The following is a 23,779-nucleotide window of genomic DNA, read 5'->3' as shown; positions in this document are numbered from 1 at the left end:
CACCCGCCTCCTCTGTCTTCAATATACAATTCATTAGAGGCACAATAAAAACAATGCTGTTTTATACTTGAATGGCAATTTAGAGTTTTCAATTGTACAGTACAATTGTCCAAGAGCTGGAAATCTTGGAATTTAGATGCAAAAGAGCACATTCTCCCCCCACCACTTCTGCTATTTGGTTTCTCATTTGGGGTCACAGTTATCATAGGACCTGATGTTCATGGAGACAGACTGTGGTATTTGAGAAGGATCTTTTTATAATTTTAGTTGTCCTGAAGTCTCTGTGTAAATCCACAAAGCTCTTTGGACCATGCATAGAAAGAGCCACTGAGCCCATGATCAGTGGCCTCTGAATTCATTTTCTATCTGTCCCCATGTGAGCTGTTCAAATTTCACTCCATCTCTTAACCATCATATTATAATCCTCATTTATTATCCATGTTTTGTTCCTCACTAATTGTCTATGCTCCCTGTTCTCATCAACATCTCTCCCCTCACAGGGCATTCCTAATTAGATATGACCATGGCCTGAAGGTGAGCTTCAGGAAGGATATTTACAAAGCAGTTCCTTGTAGGCACCTATTACTACCCGGGCAATTTAGGTTAACTGCCACTGTTTGAACACTGTAGTCTAAATTGTGGTTATATGGTTAAAAAGGAAAATTTCCTAAATGAATGGTTATTAATTCTTAAAGTATTGCAATATGATTCTACCAAAACATAATTTTATCTCAGTCTGAAATTTCCTACTTCCCAATATGTTTAATGTTATATTTAGAATATTATAATTAGAGTGACTTTAGAAATTGACCATGCAGCTTAACAGACAGGAGAGACATGTAGAATCTAAAAGATGTCATCCTAATATCTGTTTTGATTAACAGCTTTGCCAGATAGAAAGGATGTAAAAACAATTTACAGTAGAAACAAGCATTAAACGGATTGGTCAAATCCAATAAGGTTGTGAGGCAAAGAGGAGGAATAGAAATTGAGGTTTGGAGGGAAGGTCACATGATACAATTTTCCCTAGTAAGAGATACAATTGAGAGTAATTAGAAAGGAATGAGCATGAATTCAGGGGACCTAGGGTATAGGACATCAACTTGGAGTCCCCTGTTGGCAGAAGCTATTAATAAAAAAATGTCTCAAACATCATTAGTAATTTAAATCATTTGATTTGCATCATTTAAAATGCAAATCAAAACCAGAATGAGATACCACTTTCCACCTACCTATATACTATAAGAGCTATATACATATATTTTAAAATGGAAAATAACAAGTGCCGATGAAGACAGAGAGAAATAGGAAACCTCATACACTGCTGGTGGGGATGTAAAGTGATTCAGCTGCTATGGAGAAGACTCTGGCAGTTCCTCAAAAATCTAAAAGAATTACTACATGTCCTAGCAATTCCACCACTAGGTATATACCCCAAACAGGTATTCACACAAATTCATGTATAGGCACATTTGTATCAACATTATTTACAACAGTCAAAAGGTGGAAACAAGCCAAATGTCCATCAGTGGATCAATAGATACACAAATGGTGGTATATCCATACAATAGAATAATATTCAATCATAAAGAGAATAAAGTACTAATATATGCTACAACAAGGATAAACCTCAAAAACACTCTGCTAAGTGAAAGAAGCCAGACACAAAGCTTCACATACTGTATGATTCTGTTTAGATGAATTATCCAGAATAGGAAAATCCATAGAAATAAAAAAGCCGATTAGTGGTTACCTGGGGTGGAGGGTAGTGAGTAATGGGAGTAACTGCATTGTGACACAGGGCTTTAGCTTGGAGTGATGGAAATGTTTTGGAACTAAATAAAGGGGGTATTGTGCAACATTGTGAATGGACTAAATTTTTAATTTTTAAATGGTTAATTTTATGTAACACAAATTTCATGCAATATTTTTTTAAAGGCTCATACTGCAGTGTTTTGATGAGAAAGTCCTGCTGGATGTTTGTAGCTCATTTCACACCAGGCCAATCCCTCCAGTTTATGTGCAGGTTAGTCTCTAAGAAGGTTACCCCAATGCACTTGGAATGGAAATTCTACTTCCTTGGAAGAGTATTCCCCCAAATACTTGGAAACAAAAATGAAATTAATGTTGGCTACTATAATTGGTTCCTTTGTGGGTATGTTTATTCCTACACTAGGCCAGCTTACAACTAGGTTTAAAGATGAGTAAGTAAATGCAGTTCATAACATTATAGTTTTTCTGTTAAATTGTGTTTTTTAAATTTTGTCTAACTTGTGTCTGAAATGTTTGTACTGTCTAAATTAATAATTAGCATGGGTAATTTATTTAGATTCATGGTTTTTAAGTTGACAGGTAAAGCCCAGTTTGTAAATAGTACTGGAAAATTTAGGATCATTTAGGATTACATATAAGTATATATGCATAATTTTTATACTGTCATATTATATGTTTTAGATTTCTGCTATTTAAGTAAGTTTTGGGAAGTTTTTGATGTTGAGACAACCAAAGGACTTAGGAATAAAATTAAATATATAACCTGTATAAATATACATGTAATTTAAAATGTTTGAAGGAGTTTAGGTCTAAAATGGGACCAGAGATTAATCAAAAAGTTTTTTAAATGATTTTAGAAACATACTGGCATTACATATAGCAAAATAAGATTTATAAGCTTAAGGAAAAATCATGACTTTTAAATTTACTTTTTAAAATCAAGTATTAATATTAAGAAGCAAGCACATAAGTCAAAGAATGCAATCTTTTCACCTAAGATACATTAAAAAATATATGTTCTTTGAGGTTTCTCAGTAAATGATTAATATGTATCATTGTAAAACTCTTTGATGGAGCTTTATTTTACCTCTTTCCACAGGATGCAGCAGCATATGAATAGGGTTTCCTTAGCTGCAGAATTTCCTGTTCTCCATACCATAGGCTCCATGCAATATTCAAGACTTACAAGAAAACATACAAAATGTATTTCCCTTGCTCACTTCAGCAGTTTATATCAAAATAAGTGCTTTATGCTCAATATGCAGCGCTAAAACTTGGTTGTTGAGTTCAATACACCATCACTTCTCTCAATGTTAACAGACACAATGGAAATAGACTTGCAGAAAATTATCTGAATTGCAAGATCAGCCATAATAATCATCAGCAAAATATATAATTGCCTACAAATGCCCAGTGTTCCCAAAGAATCCCAACAAATAAATAAAACAATGCACCTAAGCAGAGTTGAATTGTACATATATATTTTACTCAGCTCCCATTTTCAAAAGCATGTTTCGAAAAGAACTCTTTTTAAGAGCAGTCAATTCTGTGTATTAAATGAAAGAACTTCAGCAACAGGTCTTCGAATGCTATTGTTTGAAACTCCACCAATTTTAATGGGATTTAGTCTGTTTGAAATGATTTACCTACTAAGTTTTTAAAATTATTTTACGTTCATTGACAGCCAACAAAACAATGAACACAAAGCAAATAGAAAGGCATGAATTTGCAATCTCAACTTTCTCTTTTTTTTCTATTGTACAGGTCATCACAAAGACCTTCCCATTTAGATCAACACAGACAATTTCTTTCCAGGACAGTCTGCAATGATCTCATATGATTTCCTTTCTTTCTTTCTCCCGTATGAATCACAGTGTTCATCCCTGTTTTCTGCCTGAACATGATCGTAGCACGTCTACGAGGGGGCCACACCACAATCCTCTTCCTGCTTTACCCTCCCAGGATTTCTTTCCTGAAACACCATTATAACACCTCCAATTAAAAAGTAACTTACTGCCACTTCTTATTTCTGCAAGACAAGATTTTACTCATGGCTCTCCTGGGATAAACTTGTCTGTCTTTTATATTAGGTTGCCTGTTTAGATGAAAGATATGAGGCAGTGCGTAAATTCCACGGCAGGACTTTCAGAACCAATCTACTTTTAGAGAGATTCCTTTTCTAGAGTTTGGCAGGGATTCTTCAAGAGAAGAGCAGACTTGACTATGATCATTTGAACAGTTCCCTGATTGATTTACAAGAAGACTGCCACCACGCCCTTCAATCCCGGCCCTTTGATTTAAGGAGATTCTCAGGAAAAAGACAGCACTACTGAAAATGATCTCATTTTGCCTCCTCTAACTTCCTAGTCTTCCACCCCAGTGACATCATAAACAACCCAAATTGTTCCTTTGCAAATTTCCCAACTTCTGACCCATTTAGCACTTCTCCCTAATGCAGGGCTGGCTTGTGGGGTCTAGTGCAAAATGAGAATGTGTGGCTCCCCATTAAAAAAAAAAAAGATTAAGCATTTCAAAATAGCTCTGCTATAGTATAGTCATTTATGCTTTTTAAAATATTAAGCTCAGTGCAGGGCTCTTCCAATTCCGGTCCTGTACGACTGCAAAGGTCATATGTCCACACAGATTTCTGACCATTGGAATCAGTCTCCTCCAATAGGATTCAGAAATCTGCATATAAAAATTATTATGTAAAGTGAATCCAAAAGTAACTTTTTCTTAGGGAAAGGGTGGATACAACAAAAGGCTGGGAAAGAGAAGATAGATGGGTATGAAATAAGGGAGGAGAGATGCAGGACAGGCAGAGGGATTGAGAGTCTGATCAGTAGAGGACAAGGATGAGGGGGTACAGGACAAGAAGTACCAGGGAAGGGAGGGTGCAGGGATGAGGCTGGAAGCCCATTTGCAGGAATAAAATCATACAGTTAGTCAAAAGCACCTCAGTGAGTGAAGGCCCCCTTCAAGAGATCATAGGTAATTTATGTAGATCTTTAATTTTAAACTAATAGAAAAGAGACTTTATATAATACTTTAAAAGAATTGATACTGTAAACATAGAGAAGTGGAGTTCACATTGACAATAAGAGTAAGCGAAAATAGAGTGGGGGGGGTCATTAAGGAAATAGAGTCCATGCATGTCCTCTTTGAAACTTACTGTATTCAGAAGAACATTTAACCTTATATTCTTTCAAACCCTAAACATATGGACAAACATCTGTTACCCAAAACAAAGTGGATTTTTGCCTAGTGAATAGCCTTGGCAACCAATTATGTATAGCTAAAGGTAGGTTACAATAACTTTAGCCAATTGTACTTCTTTCAAAACAACTCATGTAAGCCCCCCTGGAGTTACCCTTTCTGCTTTTAAAAACTCTAAGCCCTTTCCCCTCTTCAGAGCTTTCCTTTGGGTTTCCTCTTGAATTTATGTTCCTGGAATGCAATCCCTAAGACTCCAAATAAATGCAACTAATTGTTTTACAGTTTCATCTTTTTCTGGCATTACTTACACTGTACACGGACTCCTGGTTTTCAAATAATAATACAAGAAGATACAATGATGCCAAAACTACCCTGAGCAAAACTAATCAACCTGATAACTGTAGAAGGCATGTATGAACGTCTTGCAAGTGCTTTGGAATAACCATTAGGAATTCATCAATAAATTAGATCATTTCATTGATTCATTCATAAACTAGCTAAATTCAATTCATGAGATAAATTAATTTGTTAATGAATGAAAGTATAAACAGACTAGGTAATGTTTAATCCATAAATTGCTAAGTTCGCTTTATTAACAAACAAAATTTAAAAATATGTAATAGTGGCCCAATAAATATATGTTGAGCAAATGAATAAATGGATAAATGCAGGCAAATGCTTTATTGCCCCTCAAATCTCAGAATTATAATTTTCTAATCTGAAACCTAACATTTTTTTCACAAGGCAACCAGAGAAAATATCAATTCAAAAGATATTTAATTTGTCAGATTAATTTCATATTTCTTCTACTTTTCACATAGCAAGAAATTTAGAACATTTCTGGCCCAATCATTGGCCAGAAATAAAGGAACTGGGAACCATTGTACCATTTCTCCTTAGATGTTTTTCTTAATTCAGTTACACTCTTAAGGCATCTTACTGATCTTTTAAATCATATAAAATAACTCTTAAGATTTCAACGTATATGCTCAGTGCCCAAAATTTGGAATAGCAGACAAGCCTGGGTTTCTTCAATGGATAGTAGCAGCTTTTCAAGAGGATGAGGAGTAAATAGTGAGAAAGTGATAAGGGTCTTCTTCCTATAATGGTGGCATCAACTCTCCAACTTAAAAGAACCCTCAACTTCAAATAAAGTCCAAAAACAACTATCTGAAGGGCTGGCAAGCAACCAAAAAGCAGGCAGAACCTGGAGAGGGGTCTATATCTGGAAGAGGAAGGGCATTAGCTGTGTTTTCCACTCTTAATACATTATTTAGCCAGAAGTCAAACGGTGCCTTTGGGGTGATGGGGAGGAAGGTAGCTAAAACCTGACTAGACACCCTCAGTCTTTCTGGTCTGAAGAACCAGAGGACAGAGGATGGGGAACCACGGCAGCTGGGAAGTGAGGGGCAGAGATCTGGGAAGGAGAGCAGGAGAGAGGGGAACTCCAAATTCTCTGCATAAATCTCTTCCCAAGTCTGGGGGCGGACCCCTAAACTCTGCCTGCAGTCAGACCTCAAGCAGCCCCATGGAAAGAACTAGGCAGATTTCCACTACTCTCTGGTAAGTGTTGGTTAAATGAATGGGCAAACGGATAAGTGGTCTCTCTAGACTGATAGGAGGCAATTGGCTGCCCTTTTTTGTTTGCTCTCATTGCTTGCTTTAGCATATTCTGGGTGAACTCTCCCTGAATCCATGTCTCACAAGGGAGGTTCTTACCTACTTTTTTTCTCCTGAAAATAAAGCAGAGGACTGACCAACTTTGGACCAATGGAGCTCTCACGTGAGCCTAATATGACCTGACTGGGTGGCAGATACTGCATAATAAAGAGGTACTTTCCTCCAAGTGACATAAAACCAGCAAGTTTTCTTTTTGCTTGCTGGATTTCCTAGGATAACGTCTTGCATAAATCCTAACCAGCATACTGAATTTTAGAGACAAAAAGGCCTAATAGACGATGCATTCCAATGCATTGTAATCCATTAATTTAATGACAAGGACACTGAGGCTCAGACAGCAAAGTCGTCAAACTTCATGTGGCCACACAGCTAGTTAGCGATTCTTAGTCCAGAGGCCAGAGGACAAAAAATACTCCAAGATCTATTTGTGCGTACTTTTTCTCCAAGGAAAATGCCCAGTTCGGACATTTTCCCCCCATTCTTCTTTTCAAATGGAAAACTTGCTTTAAAGGAGTTGTGCTCCAGTTGTGATCATTTTACCCTTTACCCAGCACATCTTGCTTCCACTTCCAAGTGGGCTTGGACTCAAAGGAATTTATGGTGATTCTATAAATCTACTAGATGATGGTTCTTTGCCTCACAAATGAAGAGACTGCTTTGCTTTCCTTACTAGCAGCTTTGGCAGAAGGGGAAAATGTGCTTTAACCAAATGTGTTTCTTTAAATGATATAATTGATCATCAGCAAAGTCCTACCACCCTCAGTAGTTTCTGCTTAGGTAGATAAATAACCAAGCTGCTACTTTCTAATGGCCCCTATATATTGTACATTTAAGACTACTAATTTTGATAGATAACAGATAAAACACACTACTGGAGTTTGAGGTTCTCTGCCACCTGAGACTTCTGAATAATTCAAGCCAACCTTGGTTTAGGAAAATACAGATTGTGCATTGAGCCCTGTACTTGAGCTAGACAAACAGATGCAAAGCCAAGTTAGGCTACTTTCAGATCAGTGACCCTCAAGGGTAGGATCTCAGCAGCCATTGCAGCCAGCCAGGAAATAATTCCAGAGGGCAATTTTAAGTCACTTTGAGCAAAGATATAAGAAAACAGCTGTTCACTGTAAGATTTTTTTTAAGTGATTGTTATATAACTTACTTAGAAATTACCTACTGATGCCAGTAATGAGGAGAAGAGACAAAGTATAAGGAGGAAGGCTATTTCCTCTCCCTCTTTGTCTTCTGATTCTCTCTCCCTCTGCCTACCTAATCCTACTGTTGCTGTAAGATGACAGAGCCGTGAAGGGAGAGGCCAACATGTACTGGGGATCTACAACACGACAACAGTAATGATGATGGCTGACATTCATTCAATGCTTACTAGGTTCTAGGCTCTCACCTCACTTAATCCTCTATTGAATTGTTTACTGTGTACCTGGTATTGTGCATGCCATGCATTATGTAGTTATTCTCTCACTTGGTCAATGATATAGGTCTTGTTATCATATTTTCTAGCTAAAGACATTTCCCCAACAACAAACCAGAGGCTGAGTTGGGATACACACCCAGTTTGTATGACTTGGAAGCCCATTATCTTTCCCACTCATGCCACCTGCCATTGCTAAGGTCCATTAGCACCATATACATTAGCTGACATAAATATTACAAACACATCCAGTGTTTTTATCTATGCTAGAAGCCAGAAAATGTGAGGGTCTTGGTTTTGCTTTGAATTTTCCAGTGGATGTAAGCAAGTTGCTTACTTTCTCTGGACTCAGTTTCTTTAACTGTAAAGTGAAAATTATATCTGTCCCATTCAATGCCAAGGAATTTTAGTGACAAATTAAATAAAATGATTGTGCAAGATTTATGAAGAATCTTGTGCACATGTAGGCATTGGTATGATTGTATTTACTATAAAATGCAGAAATTTTTCTTCTTGTTTGACAGATAGGAGAGGTCTTTCTTATATACTTCTTCTATCTCCTCATCTTCATGCTGTACAAAGCAAGCAATAAATCAACCCTTAGAGTGTTTGGTCTAGAGGGTGTTTAATAAATGTTAATTTTCTTACTTTGTTTGAATGGGCACAGGAGGCAAAGCCTGTCCAATGGTTAATTATGTGTCAACTTGACTGGGCTGTGAAGTGCCTAAATATTTCGTCAAACATTATTCTGGGTATTTCTGTGAGGGTGTCTTTAGATGACACCAACATTTAAATTGGTAGATTGGGTAAAGCAGACAGTCCTGTTGAATGTGGGTGGGCCTCACCCACTCAGTTGAAGGCCTGAATATAATGAAAAAGCTGATCTCCCTTGGGTAAGAGAGAATTTTTCTTGATTTTGAACTCAAACTGAAACATCAGCTCTTTCTGCATCCTGAGGTTACTGATCTTTAGACTAGAACTGTACCATTGGCTCTCCTGGACTTCCAGCCTGTTGCTTCACTCTGCAGATTTTCAGATCTTGGGTCTTGCCTGCTTCCAAAATCACATGAGCCAACTCATTTTAACAACCCCTTCCCTCCTCCCCCGACATATATAGCCAATGGTTCTTTCCTCCGGAGAACACTGACTAATAGGGCCTGGTTATTTGTCACCGAGTACTATGGGGAATCTGTTTGCAAATCCTAAAAATAATAATCAGTCATGACCTTTCTGTAAGCAATTAGATTAGAAACTGAAAATCCTGAGTGTGGCAGGGGAGGCAATGCCAAATAATTGTTTAGTTACATCAGAGCCCCAGCCTCAGGATTCAGGGCACTTCCATGGGGAATTCAGCTATTTTCACGGCTGGGACTTCACTCTGTCCTTTATGCCATCATGTGCAAATCACTCATCTGGCTACAAAAATCTCCTTTATTGCCTATCTGGCATTCTCTACTTCATAAATTTTCAATACGTGTTGGCTCCACAGAAGGAGTGACTATTTCTGTAAGTCTGAAATGGTCTCCAAAGGCTTGTCACCTGAATATATGTGACCATCGTCGTGACCATGCACCCCTCCCTGGACGGACTCCCTAGCTTGGGGGAGATGTGGCTATAAATGACAGAGCTCAGCACCTTCCCAGAGAGTTTGGCTACTGAGATGCAGTTTTCTTCCTTTCTCATTTTACTTGTGGAAAATAATGCCTGGAAGAAAAACAAGATAAAGAGTGGCAATTTAAATTTCCTCTTAGCTAAGGTTTATTTTTTATTTTTCCTAGATCACAGATAAATTCTCTTCCTGATTTCTGTTTTATGTCACTTCAGCTGACATACATCAAACTCTTAACATGGATTAAAAATAGCCCATTTGGATGGAAACAGAACATCATAACACAGGGGGATTTTGCTCTTTCATTTTGTTGTGTAATAAATGTAAGGTTAATAAAAAGAGCTAGATGAATCGCCTGGGAGACCAGTCAGTCCTCTCTTCTTCTACAGAGCAGACATGACTTCCCAGCTCTCCTTCCTCCACACACTCTGCTTGAATACTTGGAAAGGTGGGCTTTCCCCACCCCCGCCCCTGCTTTCTCACAGAGTTGCCTGAAGAGAACATCTATAATTGCGTGGTTTATCTTTGTTTAGGCTACGATCTTGCTTGATAGTTGGCCCCTCCCCTACCTCCTCTTTTAAATTGAGACCACCCTAAGGTTACTTAAGACTGGGTCATTCATGGTTTTCCACAAGACACAGCATGGTCTCTAGACACACATAGGAGACAGTCAATTACAAATATTTGTTGGTTACATGAATGAGTGAATGGAAGTATTTTTAAAGGTAGAGATGACAAGACTTCTAGGGGCTGTTAGGCTGAATTACAATGAGCTGCATGCTGTCATTCATCACAAGAGTCCTGGCCAGAAAAACAATGCTACCAACTGATACTAGCCAACAGGCAGGTAAAGAAGTGTAACCATCTCCTGTAAAGTCGCTGTTCTCATACAGATTGCTGTTTGAAAATGAAACAAGGCATTTACAGTCAGTGATTCTGAGTCCATGCTAAAGCTACGTGGTATGGTCTGTACAAATTTATACTTTCTATAATAAGGTGCTAGGGCTGGAAAAGGAACAGGGTTGATGCCCCCAGTAAGGATAACTTTAGGTCTCTAGAACCTAGTATTTTGCTAGACAGACGCACTGTTGTAAGAAGATATATAACTGTCCCAACCATTTTGCATATTTAACTATTCATGGAGGAGCTGACATACATAAGCAATGACGAATTTGTTTGGCTTCTGTGGAAAAACAAAGTAAGACTGGGTTGAGAATGAACTCTTCAGGAAAAAAATGTCTACTAAACTTTTCGTAAGAGATTTAGCACATTTGGAAAAAATATGCAGAAAGTGGCATTTTCCAAAATAACTCAGTTACGATTTTCTCCAGGCACCTCAGTATTTTCCATTTCTGGTCAAAATCTGAACAAGAAAAAAGGAAGTATGATGTGAGGTAATTATGATCTGATAGGAACAAAACAGGCCCCAGACCTCACAAAGAAGCTTGGCCAAAAGAGGAACAGGACTCTTTGTCTTAGACTGAACAGCGGAACCGCTAGAGCCTCACTGACCAGCCCTCATCCAGAGCAGGTGCAATCACTTCAGCCATTTGCTGACATGCAACATGGAGGCGAGAAAACAAAAAGCAGGGACAAGGGCTGAGTGCTAAGAGGCTTTCAGAGGCTCCTGTTGCTAGGGAACCACTTCCTCTGTGCTCATACACAGCTAACCCAAGCTATTCAGATATCACTAGAATAATCTTTCTTAGGCTTAGAAGGAAAGGAAACAGCTCTCAAAGCTCAGATGTCATGGCAACACCAAGCAAGACCTGACTTTTCCAGCAGACACTGAGGAGCTAGGGATGCTGGGGAGAGCAAAGGAGTGAACGAGCATCTTGTTTTTATTCAGACAGATGAGGGCTGGCTCCCTTCTCTCCCTTATCTACCAAGTTGTGTTAGTTGCATAAAGAAATGAGCTACCAAGCCATAAAACGACATGGAGGAAACTTACATGCATATTATTAAGTGAAAATCCAAATTGAAAAGGCTGCATACTGTAAGATTCCAACTTTATCACATTCCGGAAAAGGCAAAATATGGAGACAGGAAAAAGATCAGAGGTTGCCAGAGGTTAGGAGTGGAAAGGGATTAATCAGAGGATGTTTAGAGCAGCGAAAATACTGTGTATGATGTAATGATGGATATATACCATTATACATGTGTCCAACAGAAAGAATGAGCCCTAAGGTAAACTATGGACTTTGGGTGATTATGTTGTATTAACGTAGGTTCACTGATTGCAACAAATGTCCCCTCTCTGGCGAGTGATGTTAATAATGGGGAAGGCTAGGCATGTGTGGGGGGCAGGGAGGACATGGGGAACCTCTGTACTTTCCACTCAGTTTTGCTATCAATCTAAAACTACTCTAAAATAATGAAGTATTAAAAGTCAAACCCAGCCATATTCCTTTATTCTTACCATCTTCACTGTCCCGACTTGAAAGTGCCAGCGCCTGAGGTGCATCCATGGTTCCTTGGTAGCAACAGACTCCAATCACCAAAAGTAATTGCTTTCTTAATAACCAGCCCGTGGTTGGCTGCCTGCCTTACACGGTTTCACTTCCCTTCCAACATTTGCTTCCTCAGATCTCCTCCAAACAAGCTGTGCTAGAATCCTTATCTCAAAATCTACTTCTGGGGGAACCAAATTAAGACATGCCCTGACAACTTAGTTCATATATAGTTGGTTGGCAAGCCCTATCTGTAAGGGAGGCTGGGAGATGCAGTTTTACAGCTGGACTTAAAACTGTACCCAACGATATTAGAATCCTTGGGCTAAAGAGGAGAATATGAATATTGGATAAACAACCCACAGAGGTAAGACACATCCACACGTAGTTGTAAATTGTCAGCCATAGAGAGGCACCAGAAAGTTGACTTCTTGGTATGTACTCCATGGCTTCACTGAGACTATAAAATTTGACTTGACCTTCAAGCCTAATAGATGAATAGACAGAAGAGCAGGTAAAGTCTAGATGCAGAGAACAGTTAGGAAATTATTGAAATAGCTTGGGCATGAGGGAATGATGACCTAAATTGGAGTGTGACAGCAGGACTGGAAAAGTTGGAAGACACGGGAAATACTGCAAAGGAACTCAATATGATTGATACAGAGGTTAAGGGGAAAGAAGGAATCAAGCATGACCTTGAAGCTTGCCACCGCAATGAATGGCGGCACCATAAACAGAAAGCATACAGTTAGAAAGAAAAGTCAAATCTTGGGGATGGTTGTTATTGTCTTTGATTCTACATATTTAAACATAATGTCCTAATAGACTGAGGCAGATTTGAAACATAGATACTCAACTTAACCAAATCTTAAAAAAAATAAAGAAAGAAAAGACTCATACTTTATCTTAATCAAAGCTTGACTTTATATGCCCAGGGCAAATTCCAAGAACTCACCCTCCCCCAGGGTCCCCTTCTAACAGGAAATGAAGGGGGTAAGCCTTTCTAAAGGAAATCAGATCCAAGATCCCTGCTGGTAAACTTGCTCAAATCAGACGTATATAAAATCAACTCTCTAAGAATGACACTGCCCAGAAATTCTCAACTCTGTTCAGAAGACATACTGGTATTTGTGGTGTTGCTGAAATGACTAAGAGTCTAGGGCCTCAGACTCCACCAGGCCTATGTTAGGATAAATTGACTTTTTAAGCTTCAGTTTCCTTATCTGCAAAGTGGAGATAATACCGTACTTACTTGTAGGGCTGTTAAGAGGATTAAATAAGAAATCCCTGTAAAGCACTTAGCACAGTGCCTAATGCATTGCAAGTATTTAATAAATGTTAGCAAGTGTTATTGTTAGTGTCAGGCAAGCGAGGTTACCAGATGTCTTGCGTTCACTTGTTAGAAAAGAACAATTCAGGTGATGTGATCCTGAATATGCTCAAATCAAAAATGGTACCTGGACCAGATTACATGAGAATGCAGTCAGTGAGTTGGAAGAGGTAAGGAACAGAGAAAATTGTAGTCACTGGAAGAAAGTGAGACAATTATCAATTTTTTAAAAGACTTTCAAATTGTTGGACAGAACTACATACTGTGAACCCACTTAGAGCAGGGCAGCCAGGAAAAGAATTTGGGCACAGGAAAAATGGTAATGTGTGAACTTCTGGAAACGTGACTAAGAGCTGAGGCAGTAACAGGCTCCAGTGCACATAAACCAAGAAGACAAGACTTCAGGCCTTATCTCAGTGCCCAGCATGGAGGCAGGCTCCATAAATGCTTGCTGAACACACAAACTGTGTGGGCAAATGAACAGATGCACAGTATTCACAACAATGGCCAAATACTAGAATTGGCCCTTTGTAAAACGTGCCGACTTTTTGCGTCCTTGATCTGTTCTGTTCCTACTGCTCGGAAAAAGCCAAAGGCAGTTTGTCCTTTCGTTTCTCCTTGGATCAGAAAGCTGAAATTTTCCATGATTACTATACACACTGGAGTCATGTTTGATCAAAATCCATCTGAAAGGTGCCAGGCACACAGCCAGACAGGCAAATACTCACAAAGGGAATTTTACATCAGTTTTGCTGAGCAAGAGCAGAAACAGATGTCCTTCACTGCAGCCCTCTCAGGGAGAACACAGTGGCCTCTAAGTTCCCGAGAAAGGGAAAGCCTAGAGGAGAAGCTTGTGGCCCTGTAGCTGTCCCCAGGGTGAGCAACATCCTGTGCCATCAAGGTGCGAGCTGGAACTATACATCTAGCTGTGCAGCCACACCCACCCATTAAATGGGTCCTTTTCTTGGTGGTACTATTACAGTGCAAAGCCTTTGTGGTCCCCCATTACAGAAGTCATGAGAAGCCTCTGAAGAGTATAGTATTAGCCTCTTACACAGAAGAAAACATAAGTGCCTTGAGCTGCAGAGAATTGTGTAAAGATCACTGGCCAGGGTAAGTGCTCACCAGCTTGGTGCTAGCATTCCTCCCCTGTTTCCACAGCAACAGACCCCACAGACTCTTACCTGTTCCCCAGACCATAAGCAGGGTTGAGAGGTAAGCTCCAAAGGATGAAACCCCAGCAGATTACTTTTTTTAGACAACACTTAGGAAAGCAGGCCAGATTTGACCAGTTTTTATAATTTTTAAAGAGAAATTGAACTGAGGTTTTTACATGAAATTTTAAACATTGGCAACTAATTAAAAGAAGTTCTAAAGGCTGAAGGCCAAACTAAACGCATCTACAAGCTGAGCATGCGCTGTGTAACACTGGTCGTAAGCTGTTACAGGCACCCTTCATGTTCTCCAATTAGTTACTGTTTCTGAATACCTGTGTGGAACATCAGCCCTCAGTCATAATTTGATAGAGAAAGGGCTTCATTAGCATTTTATCATCATGTTTTATTGTCTCTCTCATCATCTCTGTGATGAAGGATAAGGAACCAGAGGTGTTCTTTCCTAAGGTGTTTCTTAAAAAGGGCTCAAAACGGCAAATGATCATTCAGGTTCACACAGCTCCAATCAGTAATTAAGCAGAACATTAGGGCCCACATTTGAGGCTTTAAAAGAAACGATTTTATGACTCAGATCCACTCTTAAACTCAAATCAAGCATATTCAAAATGAGTCCAAATACATCAGTATCTAAGCAAATAGGCTTTGTGATAGTCAAACTTCAAGATGGAAAAGACTCATTCTTGATAATCATAAATATTCTCCCATGGACAGGAAAAGAGAACATTGCATTTAGAAAAGTCCAGAGTTTTTTAAGAAGCTTGGGAATGTCACCATTTTGACCAGTTAATAAGGTAGTAATGAAAGCAACTACTTTTCATTTAGGTTTAAAAAAAAAAATTTTTTTTTTTGATCTCTCAATCAGGCTCATTGATGCTTTTAAATATTCTATGGTGTGTTCAGCGCAGAGACTATGGCAAGTATCCACTTTAAATCTGGGTTCCTCCAGGAGTGGTTTATGGGGGAATGGGGTGGTCAGTGGGAAGGAGAGCAGCAGGCACAGGGCTTTATCCAGCCAGCTGCTGCTGTGGGTGAAGAAGCTTCACCTGCTGGGGCAGCTCTGGGGGCCAGTGTAGAACATGTGTGCCACAGCTGTCCTCCCCAAGGGCCAGCGAGCAGAGGCAGACATTCACCACACCCCAGCAGTGATGCTTGAGGGCTGCTCCTGAGCTGCGCTGAAGAAGGTTCTGGAAGAGAAAGCCTCAGGCAAAGACCTGCAGGTGCCGGAAGTGGGCCCAGAGTGCACTGAAGTGGAAGGCAGTGGGGCGCTGAGCGTTGGCCACACCCCCAACTTCATCCGGCCTACCTCCCTTCCCTCAATATTATATGAAGTGCTGTAAAAAACAACTTGAGGACAAGTCACTCCATCTTTTTTCCCATACTGCTTGACCCTGTGCCCCTCCTATACACAAGTTCTGGAGCAGTGACTGATCCACCAAGAGTCATTTAAGTTAGTAGGTAGGTATGACTTCCCTGAAGCCAAGTTGAACTGGAGTGGTGGGGAAGTGTGGAAAAATAAGGGAGCTGACTTCAGAGGACCCCAAGGACCAAAAATGCCACTTCACTTAAATCTTTGCAGGGAAACATGGGTAAACAGCAACAGCAACGATAACATCAATCTTCAAGATTTAAAAACTATATTTTCCCTCCTACGAGCCTTTGTGACAATAATAGCTGGAATTTCTGGGTGGTGATTTCCACTCTCCACGTCCTGAAAACAAGAAGAACGGTACACCCCAAGGAGAGAGCTGGTTGGACATCCGAATGCACTGCATGTGACACAAGTCCCAGATTTTTGTTCCTGTGCAAGGACAGGAAGTGAGAAGTTAGGTAGAGAGATTCCTCCAGGAGGGAAACGTTTAAAGACTATCACTTTATGGTCTGATTTATTTAACACATGTGCTGCTTCAATCATCACTGCTTTTGAATATTAATGTCAATTTCACAATTCTTTCTCCTCTAAGGGATTCTTACAAAGGACCATTGACGTATTTTAAACAAACAAGAAAATAATAAAAGAAAGTGAAATAGCATAGAAATACATCTTGGAGCATATGCACACTCACAAATTAGGCCTTCCTGCCTGAGGCAGTACCACAATGAAAGTTTCATTCCTGGTAGCTGATTTATTTTATGACCTGGATAAGCTTCTAGAAAGATCTATGCCTGTTACCACTGGACTAAAGGAAAGTTGGATTGGACAGAGAGTAGTACCATAACACCATGACGTATCTTAGGAGGCACATGGGCACAATGTGAAAACTGAACATTTGCAGGGCAGGTGCATTTCAGCCCCTCTCCCAGGCACAAGGGGCCAACCAATGACTCATCAGGTGTTCAACACAGAGGACTAAACCAAACTCTCATTTTTATTTATATTTGTGTTTTTTCACTTAAAAATCCTAAGTGGTCTAGTGGCAATGTCACTGAATAGATTTTGCCCAGGAGATGCTGAGAACTTGGGAACCTGATTTCATTAGTCTGACACCTCAGTGCCAAATGGTGGTGAACTGAATGTAGATTGGAGCATCTTTAATAGGCAGGCCAGGAAGTCTCCCTTCATTTCACCCAAAGCATACCATTGCTGTCTTCTGCCAAAGACAAATGTGATCCCCACCCCCTATCCCCCAACCCCTCCACCACCACTCACCAGTGAAACATCTCCTTGGCTTTTAGCGAAAGTCCAACTGATCGAAGGAGTGGATATAATCTAGCTTCCCCCATCCCCCAAAAGCTTTCTCCTACTTATACTGATAATGTAGGACCTATAGGTAAATTCTAGAAACATCTTCCTCTTTATGAATTTATGTTAGAGCCCATGGCCTGTGCAGTGGTGTTTTAGTTCTTGGACTAGGGACTCTCCAAGTTCACCTTCACAGGGCTGTGTTCCCCTGGTGAACCTCCAGCAACAAGTGGGTTGCTACCTTTACTTCTTGGAAAGAATTTATATGATAATGAACATCTAATCACTATTATCTGAAGTAGAGACAACATTGTGGGATTCTTTAGACTAAAGTACAAATACAATAGCTTCATCCTGACCAGGAATTTAGGAATCAGGACTTTGCTGAAAGTTATCTACAATCCACAGAGGCATTTCCCCTAATAAAAGCTCCCCAGACACCTTCAGTCTGTCTGTCTTACAGTTAAGAGAATGGAAAGAAGGTAAATTCAGGATAAAGGGAGTATATCACCCTTCTCTTCTCTACCTCCCCTGTCTGAACAGTTTTCTTTCCAGTCTTTGGACAGAGCACCAGAAAAATCAGTAAGAAAGATAAATAACTTTTTTTTTTTTTTTGCACAAAGCAGAGTGTAACTGAAATACAGTTGGGTGGGACAGAAACCTCATTTTAACTGTTCTACTATGACATGAAAGAAAAAACAGACAGTTTGTCTGAACTGTATGAACGGGTCTCATTTTGTCACCTACCAAGACTCCCAGACGGAAAGCCTGACCTTTGCATGTCATCGACTTCAGGCAGGAGGCTGCCTCACACAAACAGCAAGGTCATATTGCTTAAGAAGCTGCTCTGTTGAAAACCTGGTCTCACTTCCTCATAAAACAAAAATGCATATATTTTTTTTCCTAGTTGCATCCATTTTTAGTTGAAGAATTTTAACCGTTTGGGGTTTACTTCATACCAAAGAAACCTATAAACCACAGGAAATGAAAACTAGACTAAATGCAGATGGCACAGCCGGCCAACTCAGAAAGTGTGCTGCGCCCCACTCCGCCTTGGGGACTGTTAGCGGTAAGAGAGTGTTCCAGTGAAGCCCTTTGACTCTCATAAAGTGGCTTCAACTTACAGGAGTCTTCTCTCTCATGATCAATGTTGCAGTCTTCGGGCCCTAACAGCAAAGGTTACGAGCAACCTAAAAGATAAAAAGGAGTCTTCGTCTTGAATTTTAAACACATTTGAAAGTTGTTTCAGCATTCAAACATACTTGGCCTGCTTCTAAAGCAATGTGTGAGCAAGCAAATGGCAAATTCAAGCAAACATTTTTAAAATACATTTCCTTTTCTTAAAAAAACCCATAACCGTCACTAAAGATGCAACTTATTTTTTAAAAGAGTTCTCTTGAGAAAACAGAACTGACCCATTCACCTATCTCCCTGCCCACGGGGGAATGAATGAATAGGATGTACCACCTCTGAAAGGTTACTAATCTCTCTCTCTTTCTAGAAAACTATTCATTTGGCTACAAATAAGATTAGTTTGGACAAGTTCTATAGTTCCTTATGTTAACTCTAAATGTGAGTTCCTGTACAAAACTGTGATAATTCAGTTTTAATCTTATTCAACATTGATGCCTTTTATGAAAAGGCTGCTGTGTATGTGTATGTGTATGTGTATGTGTATGTGTATGTGTATGTGTATGTGTATGTGTATGTGTATGTGTGTGTGGTGCTTGACTTGTTCCAGGGGCCTTTCAGTGGAATAGAAAGAGATTAAATGAAGGCTCATCAGAAAACTTCTCTAAAATAAAAAGGCAGAGCAGCACTGAAGGCTTTGAGAAAGGAACATACTCTATGCAAAGGTAAAAAGGAAGACTTTAACCCACAGGAAGACCTGAGAGGAGGTGGGGACATGTGCCATGCAGACCAAAAAGTCTTACAACTTTGATATAGCAGCTGCTAAGAAATGAGGCATAAGCCCACGTGAGAACATGTACACTAGTTTCTTCCCCTGTTCTCAGCTAGTTCCAATAACTGGCTTATCCTCTCAGAGGGTCATGTTGTCAGGTTTCAAACTGTGCTTTCTTACTGCCATACAGTCCCTCTGTGTGGAATCATGCTATCCGCCTTGTCACTATTGGTAGAGTACTTTTGTTTTATCTCTATTACATAAACAATGTCATGGCTACATCAAAGGCACTTGTAAATATGGTGAGCTTTCCTCCCCAATACCTCCACTCAAATCACCTTTTTTTCATGGGGCCATTACCTCATTCTTATCTCCTGTGCAGAGTCACAGGCATAGATCAAGTTCAGTTTTCTATCCTTTTCTTTATTTTTGCACTGAATGTTACAGCAGAAAGAAGCAATGTGTTTCTAAAATGATATTTTTCAATAAAAGATCTAGCCTTACTTGCAAACAGACATAATCCCTGTTTTTGAGGAGCACACAGTCTGATGTCCTAATGATTCAGGGCCCTCTTCCCCTCAGGATATAAAAGTGGTTAACTGTACATTGTGATTACAGCCAGAAATGCCCCCTCTTCTTTACCTGTTTGCTGATGCTTAAAATCCCTTTAAGAGCCACCAAGGTTTTTCATTCCATAGGTAGATTTGTGGCTTAAAATACCAATATACTAAAGATGTAAATTAATATGCACCAAGGCGTACATACCTGATTGCACATCGTTTTGAGGGTAGAAAAACTAGGGGCCAAAGGTAGCGTGGAGGGTACCCCAGAGAGGAGAAGAAAGGGCAGGCTGGATGCAAAGGTAAACTTCATCTATTTGATGAACCTGCTGAGCTTTGGTCTTGCTGAAATAGAATATCAACTGATAGGAACCCACACTGTATCATATTAAAAGGGACTTATTAGAAATAGGCTACCCTATCCACTCAGCTAATATATCCATGAAGCCAAGGGGAAATGCCACCTGATTCTGAGTAGGCATTAAATTCTGCCTATTACAAGCAGGTCAATTATTAAGAAAACCGAAAGGTACATAGACATTAAACTATTAGAGACCAAAGGACACATTGTAATGATGTAGTAAAGTTTAAACACACTTCCAATTAACCTGTCATTGCTCCCTGGTGGCCCTGCAAGTATAAATTACAGACCTCAGGATAAAGTGATAGATGACCAAGGATTAGGTCACTGGCCAAAAAAATGGGCTGAACTCCAAATAGGTATCACTTTAGATTCAATTTACAGTTTTCACTTTATAAACAGCCTGGCTAATGTGTATCTCTTCACAAATGGATTTCATATCTATCCTTCAAGACCAGATCATAAGTCACAATCTCTTGAATAACTTCCTGGATCTTCCAAATTGAATTTCTCTTCTTCCCTCCTTAGCGCTCCCACCCCCACTGCTTCTGCTTCTCTTTGAGCACGTGCTGTATTCTACCTTTTGTCTTAGCTTTCTCTGTCCATGTTTTATACGCCCTATTTAACTATAAGCTCTGTGAAGGCAAGGCATCCACAGACCCCTGCTTTCTCTATAACTTGTCATTTACATTTTCCTTTTACTAGTTTAGGCTGTGTTTTTTACTTCCTTATGAGCTCCATGAAACATGGAGTCATATCTGTCCTACTGACCGCTCTGAATATTGCATAATTCCTAGCACAATAGCTAACATATAGTAGACATTCAATGAACATTTCTTAAATGAATGTATTATATGCACATACTTCTCAAATAACCTAACAAACACCACTTATATCTAACAAAACTTCAAAGATAAATATGGTAGATCTGAACGGAATGGAGTAAAACCAGAGACACGTACACTAGAGGCCACAGTGTAAAGACACACATCTGGAGTAAATCCTGAATGAAGAGGGACTCCACATCAAACCCCAAAGTCAGGAGACCCAAGCATCCTTTAGGAATAGTGAGAAACTCTTGGCATTTTCTGCTTGGAGCTTCTAATAGGGTTATTGGATATTTTTTGAAGAAAACTGAGAAATAAGCCATTCATTCACAATCCAAAATCTAAAACCATACAATCCAATCACAAAGAAAATGGAATTGCAGATTTCTACCTAAATTGTCTCTCTCCTTTTCTGAGGAATTAGGTTTCATTGGGATCTCTGACTCCAAATGTATTTGCAGAGGATAATTACCACTACACTAGACTTCTAGTAATACACTCTGAGGGCCTAAAGATCTAGGAACACTAACAGACTATTCAAGAATGGGATTTCTGATCTCTCACTTGGGATGTCACAGGAGGACTTGCTGGAATCAAGTTGGGTCTTAGAAAAGCCTCAGTGAGTAGTGGTGTCTTCACAACACGTGGGGTAATCAAGGCTTTGGATGTGAACAAATGTTTCAAAATGTAGTGGGCACTATGCCAAGAGAGTAAATAGTACCATTTATAACAGCAGCCAGGAAACCTAGTTTCTTGGTTGGTCTAATCTGCATTGACCTATGAATAGCCATCTTCTCTAGCTGAAGAACTGAAAATTAGAGTAAGTGTGCAAAAGTGGCGTTCAGAACAATTTTCAGGGGTAAGATATTGCAAGCTCCTACTCTGTCCTCTTAATATTGTCCCTACTTTAAAACTCCAAAATTCTTTACAGGCATCATCAACCCAAGGAGATGTCTTAGATCCTGCTTCCCTAGTAAAACTTAGTTGTCCCTTCTTCAGTGCCCCCAGTAGTGCTTTGATTTTGATCTTTTATGTTACTCATGTTCCAAATGGATAGATCTCTTAGATACAATTTCTTTTCTTGAGGGTAAGTGTCATGTCTTATTTTCTTCTATATCCCCAAGATTTAAAATAGGCATGGCATTGGCTCCTATCAACCCCACCCCACCTGCATCTCCATTACAGAGAGAAAGAGAATGCCTTGTACACAGTGGGCATAAGGGACTCAGTAAGAATATGAAATGACTACCATGTCATGTGGCAGATGCTGTCCAAGATGCTAGGGCTGTCACTAAGCACGGTGGGAGCAGTCCCTGTCCTAGAAAGGATGACATGCAAATAAACCAATCACTAAGAAAGATGATTTTGGATCACAATAAGTATTATGAAAAAGGTGAAAATGAGCAATGAGAGGAAGGGCGATTTGAAGGCAGGAAATGGTGGCCTCTGGGACTGGGCATTTCCGCTGAGAACTGATTGATGAGAAGCCAGCCATGCAAGGATCTGCAAGGGGAAAGTGTCCTAGGAACGGGCACTAAACTAAAACAATGTTTGTTATCATTGTGGGTAGACAATGGGAGGGGTGAGAGGGAGTGCTTGGAGCTGGTTAATTGCTAATTCTCTCTCCTCCACCTACATCAGGGCCTTCTCCATCCCCCCTCCCCCATCTTGCATATTCTTTTCATTACCATTTTCATTTCTTAAGTCTGCTCCCTGATTTCCATTAAATTACAATAACATAAGCCTCTGCCAGCAGCAAACACATCTGGAGCCCTCATCTAACCCCCAATCATACAAAACAAAACACCAAAAATGAAAAGCCTTTGGACAATAGAAGCTAAGAATATTAAGATTTAGCTTTTGTTATTAGGTTCACTCAACAAATGCTTATTTTTATGACCATTACATCTCGTTATCATTACTGATCATAGTCAGAAACTAAGTTATGAATTAACCTATCATTTGTTTCTTTCCATATTATCTCATGAGAAGCCCTCTTGTGCTATAAATAGCTTTAGCAAAACTGCACTTTTAACTGTACACTAACATCAAAAAAACAACAAATGCATCTAAATATTTTCCAAGGTAATCATAAGGACTTCAGTAAGTTACAACACTACTTATTTTACTATTACTGACTTTGAGACTTCACCATCATTATCATCATCTACTTCATTGCAAGTATTTGTTCATTAAGAACTGTAATGACTAAAAAAAAGCAGCAGCTGTTTTCCGCATTATGACCAGATTGTCTAGATGCTATGCCTGGAACACATCACCAGTGACATTTCTAGTCATGTTTCCAACCATTTGGAACATACAGATTTTCCTTTGCCATCTGCAATGTTTCTGGGTGCTGAGAGCCCTGCTTTCAGCAACAGCAGCCCAGAAAAGGAGCCATCACATGGGATGTAATCTGGGATGTAATCTACCTGATAGCATCTTCTGTTCCAACCCGAGGCATTTAGGTTCCTCTTGGGACTTCTTTTCTTCCTGTGTTCCAGTTCCACAAACCAGAAAAATAGGAAGAAAGGAAAAATCATGCATTAATTTATAGCAACACTTTTTGCAAACCTATTAATTAATATGAGATCAAGATCTGAACAAATTAGACCAAACCCTTAAGAGCTGAGGCTTTGGACAAACAGCCAATTCAACAATAGATACAGAGTAGAAGAGCTATGGATGCTGGGTTTCAAATGCCAGGGTGCCATTTACATGGAAGTGTCTATGAGTGTTGTCTCTAGAGTAGTACAAGCCAGGGGCCTTCTGTGCCTGATATGTTTGGG

General features: G+C 39.6%; 1 protein-coding gene across 1 annotated transcript in view; it reads right to left on the bottom strand.

The window, feature by feature from the left end:
- Positions 1-23,442, bottom strand: part of FAM107B (family with sequence similarity 107 member B) — a 145,854-nt gene extending 122,412 nt beyond the window's left edge. The window contains exon 1 of the mRNA XM_037001665.2: positions 23,423-23,442. Within this exon, the coding sequence (XP_036857560.1) occupies positions 23,423-23,432 (10 nt within the window). The 5' untranslated portion in view covers positions 23,433-23,442. The remainder of the gene's footprint in view (positions 1-23,422) is intronic.
- Positions 23,443-23,779: the final 337 nt, after the last annotated feature.

Source organism: Manis javanica, chromosome 2 (assembly GCF_040802235.1).
Source record: "Manis javanica isolate MJ-LG chromosome 2, MJ_LKY, whole genome shotgun sequence".
NCBI lineage: Eukaryota > Metazoa > Chordata > Mammalia > Pholidota > Manidae > Manis > Manis javanica.
Note: the sequence above shows the minus strand (reverse complement) of the source record. Positions and strands in the feature narration are given on the sequence as shown.